The sequence below is a fragment of the Python bivittatus genome, unplaced genomic scaffold (genome assembly GCF_059951505.1).
Source record: "Python bivittatus isolate LINGU-HERP-01145 unplaced genomic scaffold, Pbiv_v1 ctg000410_np1212, whole genome shotgun sequence".
Taxonomy (NCBI): domain Eukaryota; kingdom Metazoa; phylum Chordata; class Lepidosauria; order Squamata; family Pythonidae; genus Python; species Python bivittatus.
The window spans coordinates 16,531,342-16,544,841 of NW_028277067.1; the positions used below are offsets into that span (position 1 = coordinate 16,531,342).

The 13,500-nt window shown below is 37.6% G+C and overlaps 1 protein-coding gene across 2 annotated transcripts in view; it reads right to left on the reverse strand.

Moving 5' to 3' along the window:
• The window catches only part of LOC112542815 (alpha-fetoprotein-like), a 47,948-nt gene that overhangs the window by 1,090 nt on the left and 33,358 nt on the right, over positions 1–13,500 (reverse strand). For both annotated transcript variants that reach the window (XM_088143604.1, XM_088143603.1), the window contains exons 4-13: positions 13,222–13,433; positions 12,530–12,662; positions 11,728–11,825; positions 9,150–9,279; positions 6,767–6,981; positions 5,744–5,876; positions 4,667–4,764; positions 3,842–3,980; positions 2,026–2,252; positions 1,074–1,206 (exon numbers count right to left, since the gene is read on the reverse strand). In XM_088143604.1, the coding sequence (XP_087999730.1) occupies positions 1,074–1,206; positions 2,026–2,252; positions 3,842–3,980; positions 4,667–4,764; positions 5,744–5,876; positions 6,767–6,981; positions 9,150–9,279; positions 11,728–11,825; positions 12,530–12,662; positions 13,222–13,433 (1,518 nt within the window). The remainder of the gene's footprint in view (positions 1–1,073; positions 1,207–2,025; positions 2,253–3,841; positions 3,981–4,666; positions 4,765–5,743; positions 5,877–6,766; positions 6,982–9,149; positions 9,280–11,727; positions 11,826–12,529; positions 12,663–13,221; positions 13,434–13,500) is intronic.

Consider the following 13,500-nt stretch of genomic DNA (forward strand, 5'->3'; position numbering starts at 1 on the left):
CATGGTACAAAGTAGTACCAGAATAGAGATGGAACAGGATAAAACAGGTATGTTGTGGGCTTTTGGTCTGCACGCTTCTTTGGAATGATGCACACAATCAGTCCTTTTACTCTGAGGCTGCTGGGAATTGTCTATGGCTTGTATTTATTTGCATAGCATAATGCAGAGGTGACAAGACTTCAATTTAGTGTTGCTGCAGAATTATCTTCTAGTTGGGAAATTTGACTTTACTAACAAATTTTAGATGTCTCTGAGTTTTAGACAAGTTTGAGATGTCTCTTGATGTCTCAAGTTTTAGATGACTGTAGCCTCGATTTCTGAAAGCTACATGCCATCCTGAAACTTTAATTCTTGCATCTTGTGCACAAATTAAACCAATCTGGTTTCTTTTTCACAGTGTGATGTGTGTTTGCATATATTATGACAGTAGAACAAGCTTACTCATTGCAAGTATGACTTGCAGTTATGTGTCCTCTTGTTGGTGCTTTTAGATGTATCTGTCAATTCTGGTTTTCCCTATAGTAATCTTATCTTTTTTTTACATTTTTTACTACTGTAAGCCATCCTGATTACTGAAAAAGCCATCCATAAATTTTAAAAAAAGGAAAAAAAAGAAAAAAAGACAATAATGTTGGCCTCACCCCCATCACCCTTAACTATACATGCCTCACTTTCTCAAGACATGGATGCCTCTTGGTCCTTGATGATAAATGGATGGATGGATGGATGGATGGATGGATGGATGGATGGATGGATGGATGACAGACAGACAGACAGACAGACAGACAGACAGACAGACAGACAGACAGACAGACTTCTAAGAGAGCCTATGCAGAATACCAGATCTAATATTCTGCTGCATAGAATATGATGGAGAAAATTTAGGGTTGGAATCATTGTATCTATTCCCATCCCTCTTACATATGGGCATGCCAAGTGGGAACTGCAGGAGTAGTAGCTTACTACACCAAGCTGATGCCTTCTTAATGAAGGCAAATCTAAATTTGGGGGGAAGAGCAAGGCAAACCTCTTTATTGAACTTTCCCCATCCATACTCCTTTTTAAAGATATACCTTTAATTCGTAGCATTCCCTTTTGTGTTCATCTGCACAGCACTCTTCCTGGAGGAGATGGAAACCTCTGGTTACATTTGCAAGCTGATTGTCTGTGATGTGAGGCAAAAATCTGATCAAGCCGACAAGCAAGCTGCAAGGCAAACAAGAGCTGTTAAAAACTCCATTGAAGCTAAGTGCTCCCACATTTTTTTCAATATGCATTTTCTTAGTACAAACTCCCCATTGTGAAACTAGAAATTTTAGCAGAAGAAAAGGTGGGAAGAGGTTAAAAACAAGTGCTGCAACACATATTTCCACTACTCTGCAACCGCCTTGGCTATTCACAATTCTTTTTTTTTTTAAAGTCTAATTGTATCTCCATAATATCTTTATTCTGGTTTTAATTGAAGTGTGGGATGTTGGGTGAGCTATAGAACACCAGAAACATGGTTGTAAAACTAAAAATGGGACACTAGCTTATTTCATGAGAATTTCTCAAAATTATTCCTCTTTTGATGATATGTATATTCATTAATATATATATTCATTAAAATATCTATCATCTCTCTATCTCTCTATCTTTCATTAAATTGGGTGGAAATGGTTGGGGAAAAATTACCAAAGTCATTTTTAGAAGTGTTGGGTAGTTTGTAGATCTAAGTTGCTCATCTGGTTTTATCCTTCAACAGAAAATGACAGAATGGAAGAAGAAAAGATAGGAGAAGGAGATACCTGGGGAAATAAAGAAGGGAAGGACAAGCCAGAGGCTTGAGAAGAGAGCTTGATTCATGAATGTCCCAAGAAAGGAGGTTGATATGGGAGGTGACTAAACAAAAGTTTGTACAAATACAGGAGGATATGCTCACGAGGTGTGGAAGTACAGTAGACCGAAGCAGACATACATGTGATGTCAAAGATTTGATGTGACATCTGTCCCAAAATATTTGGGTAACGGACTTTGTTTACTTACCATTGTGCACTTTCTTCCACAATGTTTTCATCAGTTGACCACAAAACCTCAGGGTTATCCATTATGTGAGGTTTGTATATAGCAGGAGGGACATAGTCTGGATCTGCTCCTAAGTGAGTGATACATTCCCAACGTCTGATGAAGGAGTAATCACAGCATCGGCAAACCTGTTTGTTTATGTGATGCTCTTTATGATACTGGCATATAGATCCTATCACTTTATCCGTCTGAGAGCGAAGAGAGAGAGAGAGAAATTCCAATGAAGTCCTTCAGTTACATGATATGACCACTATATCTATTAGATACATGCTATACACGTAACATTTCAAGAGTTAGCCCTTTACCTGATGCTAAAAGGTTGTATGAAAGGGAGGTCAAAAGCGGTTCTCACTAAATTAATACCTTTTCCTCTGAATAGTAAAAATCACACACCTTCCTCCCCAGGACTCAAATTTCTTTGAGATATAACATAGACAACTCTCTGATTATTTTTTGGTAGCAGGAGATTTTAAGGTAAAAATATGTGAAGATGATTATACGTTTTGTACCCCTAATATTGGCATATGTGTAACACTGATAAAGAATAGCCTATTAGTAATAGAAAATCTAAAAATCCAATCTAAAGGGGAATTGATGATCATACATGGTTCAATCAAGAGTAATAAATTTGGGCAATATACTTGTAACTGTATGGAAGTTAGTAGTGTGGTGGACTACAAGATGGCATATGGTTGTTTATAGAACTATGTTAAAGATTTTTAGGTTGTATTTCAACATTTTCATGACTGTCAGCCCCTTAATACAGAACTGGCCATATTTCCAGGCTTAAATTCATAAAGTATAATTCGTGAGGCCAGTAGTATGTTCAGGAAGGAGGTGGCTTAGATGGATTGTTATACTTAAAAGTTGTTCAGCAAAACATGGTAACAAATTCCTGATTTGTTTCAATTTGGTAAAATTATAATTTTGATTCAAAAATGAAATATTAATAAGGAAAGATCAGAATTATGACACTGAAAAAATAATATCATATTGTTCCACTGAGAATACACAGCTTCCAATAAGGATATAAACATATTTTGCAAATGGATTTCTGAGTTCAACGAAAATGGACTGTACAGTGTCTCAGACATCAACAGTGAACTAACCCCCAAAACTAAATTAAAGTGGTACGTCTGAAAAAGACACTTCAGAAAGCAAGTGTGTAATGGATTGTTATTTTATAAAAGAGCAAACATCAAGGAAATATGCATTGAAAATGAAAATATTTAAGACATTTGCACTTGAGAAATAAGATTTCCAGGGATTAACATTAAGATCAATGTGCAGAAAGGGAAAGTGTAGAGAAGGTCTGTAAATGAGGGAAAGTTATGAACAAAAACAGGTACAGATATGTTTTGATTACATACAGATTAGATTACTGCCATTCACGGCAGCTAAGAAGATGTGTAAGTAATGTCTCAGTTGTTTATATTTGATTTGAATTCATTTTCTGCTCTCAGTTGATGATGGTTGCCATGACACTTTGACCCCTACCCTATTTGGCATTAGAGCCTTTAATGGATCTCTTCTTGCTTGCTGAGATGTTCCTGGAAGACTCTGCTTTGTGCCCTACATCATGTGCAGAAAGGGGCTGACGATATTGGTCCAGGGGTAGTACTTGGCTTTGGAAGCCCATATAGCCCTCCCTTCCACTGTGACCATCTATAGTCTTTTTATTGTGAGTGATTTCCCAGAAAAACATAACATGTGGTGAAAGCAGGAAATGGAGGAGAACCAAAGCAGCAGAATATTATATGGTGGAAGCAATACTCACATCTTCTAAAGCACATGACAATTGGTGATGACTATCCAAATTGCAGCATTGCTCAGCAACCTTTATCATTTTTTTTGTGAACTCAGTCAGTTCTAAACAAGGCACCTGGGGCATAATCTTGGTATACTTGACCAAGAGTCTGCAACAAAGGCCAAAGAGAATTCATTAGAAAAGTGGGATGCTCTTGATTATGGCAGGTTTGTAAAAGCACTAAAGGGCGCTAGAGGAAAAGTACTGCTTTCCTAAAGCTTAGGATTGAATTACAGGGTTTTAGTAAAATCCAAACATTTGTTCCCTTTCTACAAAATCGAACGTCCCTGGCTACACAAACACTCCTCAGTCATTGCCTTCTGTTTGTAACATACAGTAAGAGATCGACCTGAGTAAGTATTAGCTTTTATGTTGATTTAACTTTTTCAAAAAATGTGGGGACCCGCATTGTGATATTGTATTCCTTTAGTGCATCTCAACATCTTTTTAAACCTAAGAAAGTTTAATCTAAGTACATTATTTTAGCATTGCAACACTACAAAAATTGATTCATGCTTATAACTGAAATCTCCACTCTATTCACAGGCAGCAACGCTTTAGAAATGAATTTCCTGAATACTCTTCAGAAAGACTGAAAAGCTGTAGAAGTTCAGGAGAACATGAAGACATCTTAAGCATTTGGTGGAATATTATTTTCTGAGGAATTGCAGCCTTTTCAGTCTGGGTCTCCAGTGCCCCCCTCCCCCTGCAAGTAGACAATCACCCATCCATAAATGGCTTCGCTTACTGAACAGTTCCACTTATTGCAAATTTATCATTCAAATAACAACATACTCATCTTGTAAGGCACAGCCTCCCGTATTTTTATAGTGTTCACAATTTTTCTTCACAACTTCCTCAGTCTTACTAATGAGCAACTCAAGTTGTTCTTCCTGAAAGAAAATGATTTTTTGTTAAATGTCTGCAGTAACAGTGAGCACAACTAGGAAGAAGCAATATAACAATGTTGGGAAAAAGCCTGAGAAACACATGTAATTCTTACCCTGGAGGAGACAAGTGATTTTCAAGACAGCTGAAATTGGGATGGGTAAGTTTGGGTTCTCCCAAAGTTAGAGGCAAATGTGAATAGAAAGGAATAGCTAAGAGCGTGATCTGATAAAAACAATTTTGCGATACCCATTAAATGTACAAAATAGAGGTAAAAAGAGTATCTGGGAAATCTAGTCAGTGCCCCTTATACCTTCCAGATCAAGTCAAATGGTATAGAAAAAAGCAATGTTTTGAGAAGCCACACAGGATGGTAATTTCACTAGCTATGCTCCCCTCGTTTCTCTAGAGTGTGGCCATAGAAAATACCATGTGAGCTGAATCTGTTTTGTAGGAAGGTCATGTTACAGGAGCTCCCAGAGTGACATAAAAAGATGACCAGGGCCTTTTAATCAGGACAAAGTGATATTTAGAGATTTACAATAACTAAAACCTAAAATTGGGCCTGGAAATGAAAGCAGTGCAGGTGGTACTCACAAGGCCTGGATAATATTATCAGAAAAGCAAATACCAGAAACCTGTCTGGCTACTGCACTTTGCACCAGTTATCACTTCCAAACACTCTTCAAGGGCAGCTCCACTCCATTCCACCTGAATTTTCAGGCAACAAATCCTCCATCATTCCAAGCAAAGTAAAACACAACACAACAAAACAAGACAAAACAAAAACAAAGGGGGGGGGGGGGAGACCAACACACATAGAGGGTGAAATTTCCCACTCTAGGCATGGCATTTAATAATGCATCTTGTTGAATCTAAAATTTCTCTTCTATTTTCTGAATAATTATTAATAGTACCACAATGGGAGTGCGGGTGGGCAGGGAATCAACAGACAATGGCCTGTAGAGAGACAAAGGAACTCACCCCTGTATGCAAACACTGTGCATGATCTTCCAGTTTGCAGCATTGGCCCAACAAGTCTTTATATCTTAGGAAAATTTCCACATCAAGCAGTTTAGAAAGCTCAAGGTGGCTTCTTGTTAAGTTAAAGAGAAAGCTACAAGAAATGAAAAATGGGGTCAGCAAATATTAATAGCAACAGAAAGGAGACAATGTATTTCATGTTCTTGAAATGTTTTGTTTCAGTAATCTTTAAAAAATCTTGTAAACTTATGATTATAAGATTCTAAACTTTGCAGAAGTCCTGGGTCAGCCATTTGAAATTATGGAGCAAATAAGGAAGAGTTGAGTATCCTTCAGTTTCTGTCATGTTTTCTAGCATGGCCCATTCCTTTCTTCTGATATCAACTGGAAATAATGCTTTGGATGACTGAAATGTCGATCTTTCCCAAGATCACTTCTGAATCCATCCATGTTGCTCTTCTAGCTCAAGTTTAGTTTGCCAGATCTTTTTGCTACTTAACTACTATTCTGCTTCTTTTCCTATTGTTCCTTTTTCCTCTCCTGCATTAGAGAGATTCCTTAGCTGTTTAGTTCCAGAAGTTTATCTCTATATTAGCCTACTTATGCTCCCTCCATCTCTAACCCCAATCACATCTGCCTGAACATTTTGCTACCTGAAGCAAAGGATAATGACATCTTCTCCTTTCTATGTCCAAAACCCAATTGGACTAGCAGCTGAATCTTGTTTCAGTGCTGGTAATGCAATTGAATCCCCCAAGAAGGTAATTGAGGAGCTGAGAGAAAGTTTATGAGATGCACAAAATTTATCTTCCTTGGGAAGGAGCTGCTTAAGGTTCAGAAGTGACACTTAGGGGAAACTGCCAAGGCTGTCCTCCTAATACCCATTGTCTCACTCTATCTGGTGATAGGGTGAGAACTGTTCCATTTGTTCAGCACAAAAGGCCATGTTCCCTGCATTATTTTGAACAGTCTAGCCCCACCAGATAATGGGAATGAGGATAGTGTGGAATCTCTATGCTGTACCTTTCCAGGTGTTCATCTGCATGTTCATTATAAGATTGACATGCTTCTGCCTCATTTATGATTTGTTTGGATGGGTGGTCTGGAGGAGCAGGCTTCTCATCATTTTCCAAACCATGAAGGCATGCTGGTCTTTCCACCAGAGGCAATCCACAGCAATGATCAAGCTTAGAAGATATAGTATCTCTGTTTTTACAGACATATTCAGACAATTCTATCTGTAAGAAAAGAGAGAGATTGGTCCTTTAAAGACTGGATGTAATTGGAGGAACGGTGGAGTATCACAAAACCCTTTCAAGGCTTCTTTCCAAAGAAAATTAATAATGGTGAACAAGTACCTCTTCAAAAGTTCTTGCTTTGACAATAAGTCAGTAAGTCTGTGTAATCACACAACAACATCAGATATCCTCGATTTCAAATATTCAGAGCATGCCACAGAATTCTTAAAAACAGAAGCCTTTTTTTTTTACATACGTGCACAATGTTTGTTTTTTTAATTTATTTATTTTCCTTTGCAAGTGTTTAATCCAAGATCACCACCCTTTCTCTTTCTTCCTTGTAGGAAACTGAAGCAAAGAGAGGGGTATTGTGCAGATGTTGCTAGAAAGAACGATTAGGTCAAAAGAGCTAGAGTGCTGGGAGAAGTCAGGGTTACTATAGTTTTTATTTGTTTGTTTGGTAAATTTACATAGCTCTCCGTCTCACATATGTGACTCTGACTGGCAGTCAAAGTTCAGAGAAAAACAATCCAAGAAAATATCCAGAAACATAACAACAAAAATTGTTTAAATGAAAAGCAAAACCATAATCTTCAGGAGAGGTCACTAGTAATGTAGCCACTTTAGAGCCTCCATACCCACATTCTCGGTTCCCCAGGCAGAGCTTCAGGATTTTCCAGAAGGCCAGCAAAGCCAGGCCAATCTGACCTCAGGGGGAAAGCTTTTCCAAAGAGTGGATGGTATGGCAGAAAAGGCTCTCCTTCCGGAGCCTGTCAGATGAAATTCCCTTATGGACGAGACCCACAAATGCCTGTCCTACCAGATGTGATAGGACAGATAGACGAATTTGGGAAGAGGCAATCTCTCAAATAACCTGGCCCCATGCCATGTAGGGCTTTATAGGTCTTTACCAGTATCTTGAATTGAACCCAGAAGCAAACTGGTAACCAATGCAACTCGTACAGCCAGAGGTTTAATGTGCGCTGATCTAGGTGCACACATAACTGCTCACAGCACTGCATTTTGTGCCAGCTTCCAAATGCTATTCAAGGGCAGCCCCATGTACAGTGCATTACTGATTCATGAGGCAGGTGACCAGGACATGAGTGACTAAGTGGGGGGCCTTCTCGCCCAGGAATAGGCACAACTGGTGAACAATCTGAAGGCCTTTCTGGCCACAACTGCCACCTGCTCATTGAGCAAGAGTCATGAGTCCAGAAGTCCTGAGTCCACTCAGTCTTGCCAGGGTTGAGCTGAAGCCTGTGGTCCCCATCCAAAACCTAACAGGACATCAAGAGCATTGCTTACTTCTCCAGGGGCAGAGATATACAGCTATACAGTATGCTGATGATACCTCATGCCATGGCTACAGATGACCTCACCCAGTGCCTTTGAGTTAACATAATATTATTAGATCTGATAATAATAATAATAATAATAATAATAATAATAATAATAATATTTCTCCCACCCCCAAAACACCCAGATAATCCAGCCCCAAGCATATTCATGAAGGTGCAGGATTAAAACTGGGGACACACATGTTCAAGTCAATCTTCAGGTTATTGGCTGAGTTTCATCTGGTCACTCTCAACCATTTCTTAGCTTTTCTGCCTAAGGGAGGACCAAAACCTAGGTCTCCATATTCTTAAACCAGCACCTTAAATGCTCCCTGCACTGGATCTCCCACTGAAGTGCCTCTATCATATATTATCAATTCTTAGTTTCCTAAACGAAAGAACAAAATATCTCTGTGTGTATATGTATTTTCCAAACTCCAGTTTCAAGAATTTTGGAAATGGAACATAAGCTGAAAAGCATCACCCATCTGAAACTGCAACAGAGAAATTTGAAAATTTCAAAAGGTGATTCTAGAACAGAAGACCAAGACAAAAACAACAACAAAAATCATGAAGTTGAGACTGAGTATATAAGAAGGCACCTCTTGACTTTATACAGTATATAGCATAAAATTTAACTGAGTGCTGCCCTTATCCATCCAAAAGCATTGATGAATTCTTTGAAAGCACAGTAAAATAAAATAAATTAAATTAAATTACAGCTTAATAGAGTCAAACAGGCAAATACAAAGGAGTCCTATTCTGGGAGCTTTCATATCTATATATTACATGGTTTGAAGTAGCAGATATGAAATAAATAAATCTTACCCTGTCGAGTAAAGACTCCAGGGTATCCCCTTTACAGGTTTCTTCATGGATGTGTACAATATCTTTAGCAATATGGGCTACAGATGCCTGATCAGCATGGTAGAACTTATCAATCGTCTCAACAAATTTCCTGGAAAGAAAATAAAAGCATTAGAATTATTTCAAAGCAGATACCAAATAATATCTACAGTGTATTTCCACAAGAACATACAATATCATATAATTAAGAAAGGACAGCATAGCTTTGATCAATATCAATATTCCATGTATTCAATCATATCTCTTTCATACCATTTCTGCATCACTTTGTACCACCCAACATTCTCCTCCATTTTTAAATCCTATCACCCCATAATAACACAAGGTTGCGGTTTTAATTTATTTCACAATCACATTTGGGGCTTTAAGTTTCTTTTCTTGCAATGTGACACACACACAGATACAACTATTTTTTTTTCAATAGGAACAGCTGCTCCTGAAGTGTGAAACTTTAGCTCCCTATGCATCAGTTCAGCCTTCAGTGAAGGTGTCTTGAGGGAACACTTCCCATGGGAACTTTTCCAAATGAGGAAAAAGGAGCAAGCAAAAAGGTCTGGAAAGATGTGCATGAATTGTAAGAGAATCTTGTAACTGTAACTTCAACTAAGCAGAATCCTCCCCTGCTACTGACAGCAAAGTAAGGTAAAAAACACCATTGAGGAAAATATGAAATAAATTCTCAAGCATCATGAGCATGCTTTGTCAAGAAAGCTATGTAGGTTTCAACGTGCTTAGAATTTGTGCAAGAGATCACCAAGAAATACAAGAGTTGCAAGATAGAAGGGGAAGTTTAAAAAAAAAAATCTTCAGGATAAAAATCAATAGTGCAAAACAAGGGCATATCCACATACTCATCACCAAGAGTTAGCTTGAGTCAGGGGAAACTTTACCATTTTGCTTAAGAAAGGTATATCTTTATCATGATCCAAAGTTTTCAAGAAATCGGCAAAACTGCTTAGCAATCGTAGTCATTCATCCTGCTGTTTGTATACTGATCAGACTGGTCTACACGTAGTCCTTGTTTAGCAACCACAATTGGGACTGGCAACTTGTTTGTTAACAAAGTGGTTGCTAAATGAAACTGCAACTGTGCTTATAATCTTTCTTCAGCTTTCCTTTGCTTTACAGACCTGTGAAGGCTGTAAATGTGAGGATTGGTCCTAAACTTCCTTCTTCATCACCATAGTGACTGCAAATGGTTGCTAAAGGAGGCAGCCACTAAATGAGAGCTACCTGCAGTTATAACTTAGTCCAATTTATTAAGAATTTTCTATGTTAATTGGCAGTTGTTCTATTGCAAATCACTGGAAAATTGAACAGTATCTGTACTGAGATCAATAGTATTTAAAAGCTCAAAAGTTAACAGAATAGCAATAATAATAATAAAAAACTTTAAAAGACCTACAGTAAAGTTAGTTGCATCCAGATCTGCCTTCCACTTTATAGCTATATTAACAAACTTTTCCCTAAATGATTATTTCCTTCTATCCATATCTTTCTTGGGGGTAAAACTATTGCATATGGATTTCATTAAGATGATAGATATGGATTTATGTGTAAATACTGCCAGTGATGGTCCATCTTCCTTCCTTCCTTCCTTCCTTCCTTCCTTCCTTCCTTCCTTCCTTCCTTCCTTCCTTCCTTCCTTCCTTCCTTCCTTCCTTCCTTCCTTCCTTCCTTCCTTCCTCGTTATTTTAAATTCCTTATTTCAGGTTTTTTGTTCATTTCATTCAAAATATATATAGATGTAATGGTATGTGGAAATGACCGTGGGAGACAGGAGGGAGAGTTGCAGCCTAGAGAACTGTCATGCAAAAGGTATCTCAGCCCACAGAATAAAAAGGGGAATGGGAAAGGTTTCAGAAGGGATCCTCCCTAGTTTTCTGGAAAGTAAAAGTAAAGGAGGGGAGAAATACTTTCAGACTTGCAAGATTCTGTTGCAGTAACCTTACAATAAAGGTAGTGTTAGTACTGAAGGTTTGTGCTTGTGGTCTGGACTAACTGAAAGGGCTGACAATAGCAAACTATTAATTTACTAAACCCATACAGGTCTTTCCCAAATGGTCAAAACACAAAATTGTTGCCTCCGAACCATGTCATAATTCACATTGCTTTGATATGTTTTGAGTCTCTGGAGAAATAGAAACCTGAGGAAGTATAAAAAGCCTCCTTATGAACCTCATTATTAGGTGGTGATCCTTGAAACTTTCTCTTGTCAATTGGTCAATTATTTAGATTTATTTGCTTGTATCCCATTTTCCCTTTTGGGGTTTTTCACAGACAAGGGATGAATTGATTTAGCTATTATTATAGACATATTATCTGCTTATTTTCAGCATTTAGTAGCACAGTCTCTTCTGAATATCCCTGATCAAATTCTTTTTTTTTTCCATGCTTGTTAGAGAACACATTTTGCCTCATGAAAACTATGAACATGTCCTCAAGAGAGCCCCCAAATTCCATATACAGAGTTTATCCATATTTGATGGACATTCCTAGAAGTTAGTTCCCTACCCCATCCCAAATCAGCCAGACTTACAATGGATATAAAGTGTCCTTTCCATAGTTGTTCAGAATGAAACAAATGTCCTCCTGCTCATGAATTTTTTCCTTAAATTTCCTTGTGACTTCTGTTGCCTGTTACAAAACCGAAAGAGAAAAGCTGAAGAAAACATTGTCCAGTACAATAAATAGATTGGGAAAGAGAGAGAGAGAAAGAGAAACAGATAGAGAGAGAAAAGAGAAATTCTTAGGCCAGATGTCCCAAAAGTGAAAGTGCTGTCAGCAGGAATCATGGGGGCAGTCACAGGAAATCAGCACGATTCAAGCAACAACAACAACAACAACAACAACAACAACTAAGAGACCTACAAATAGAAGCAGGATGACTATGGCAAAAGAAAGCAAAAATAGTACCAATAGTTATAGGCACCTTAGGTGCAATCCCAAAACATCTGGAGCACCACTTGAACACCATTAAAATCACTCTCAGTCAATTGCAAAGGGCAGCTTTACTTGGAACAGCTGATATCCTGCGATGATACCTTGAAAACCTTCAAACAACATCTGCCTATCCCAGGTCCTGAGAGGTGGATAAAAATGCCAGATCCAGTCTAAACATCTGGCTGACTATGTAACCAACAACAATAATAATATCACTTCTACAACACTGATATCATGTGTGATACAATACTGATACCTAAATTAAATAGATTTTATATTTAGAAAGACTTATTAGAGTTACAGTGGTCTCACTTGGTATAAAACAGATTCTGCTGAATCCTGATGAGGTTGGTGCTGCAACTTATTTCTACAAAATTTCAAGATGCATAGTGAAATACCTTTTCCCAGAAACAGGTATCTTTATTATCTGCTTCACAACAAGTTGTAAACATTTTATTATAGGTTTTAGTTGCATGAAGGAGTAAGGCAATTAGAGCTTTAGGAGATCTTCTGGCCACCTCATAAATAGATCTATTAAAAACAAAACAAATAGATATAGATATAGATGATATAGATAGATACAGATACAGATACAGATACAGATACAGATACAGATACAGATACAGATACAGATACAGATACAGATACAGATACAGATACAGATACAGATACAGATACAGATACAGATACAGATACAGAGCGTGTGTGTGCATGTCTGAGAGAGAGAAAGAGAAAGAGAAAGAGAAAGAGAAAGAGAAAGAGAGAGAGAGAGAGAGAGAGAGAGAGAGAGAGAGAGAGAGAGAGAGATGTCCCTTAAATTACATAACTGTTAATACAGCCTTCCTTATGTTTAATGTTGATTTCCTCAATATAGGACTTTGAAAATTAATGATTTCCAAACTTTTCTCTTCTGAAATTTAGCACTCTTTGTACTCAAATTTCAGCAGCATATATTTTTTGATCCATACCTCACTGGATTTTGATCAGAGAAAGTGAAATTAAGTAACAGTATGTCCAATTTTATATTAGCATCATTCACTCAAAGAAGATTTAATTATTCTAAGCTACAACCATTGGTCAATTGACTTACTGGGTTAGAACGTCATGTCTGTTATTTTGATATGCACTGCAACCCTCCTCTACAGTTGGATGAAGAAAGGGAGGAATAAATCCTTCAGATGAATTTTTATGGGACAAAATACATTCATTTCTTTCTGGATCAGCCTTAGCACAACAGTCATGAAATTCATATTTCTTTGAAAACTCTTCATCATGACAGAGTGTATCCAGGAAAATGGTACCCTAGAAAACAGAAGCAAAGTCGCTTTAAAAAAAAACATTTCTTAGGAGTGATTTATATAACTAATAT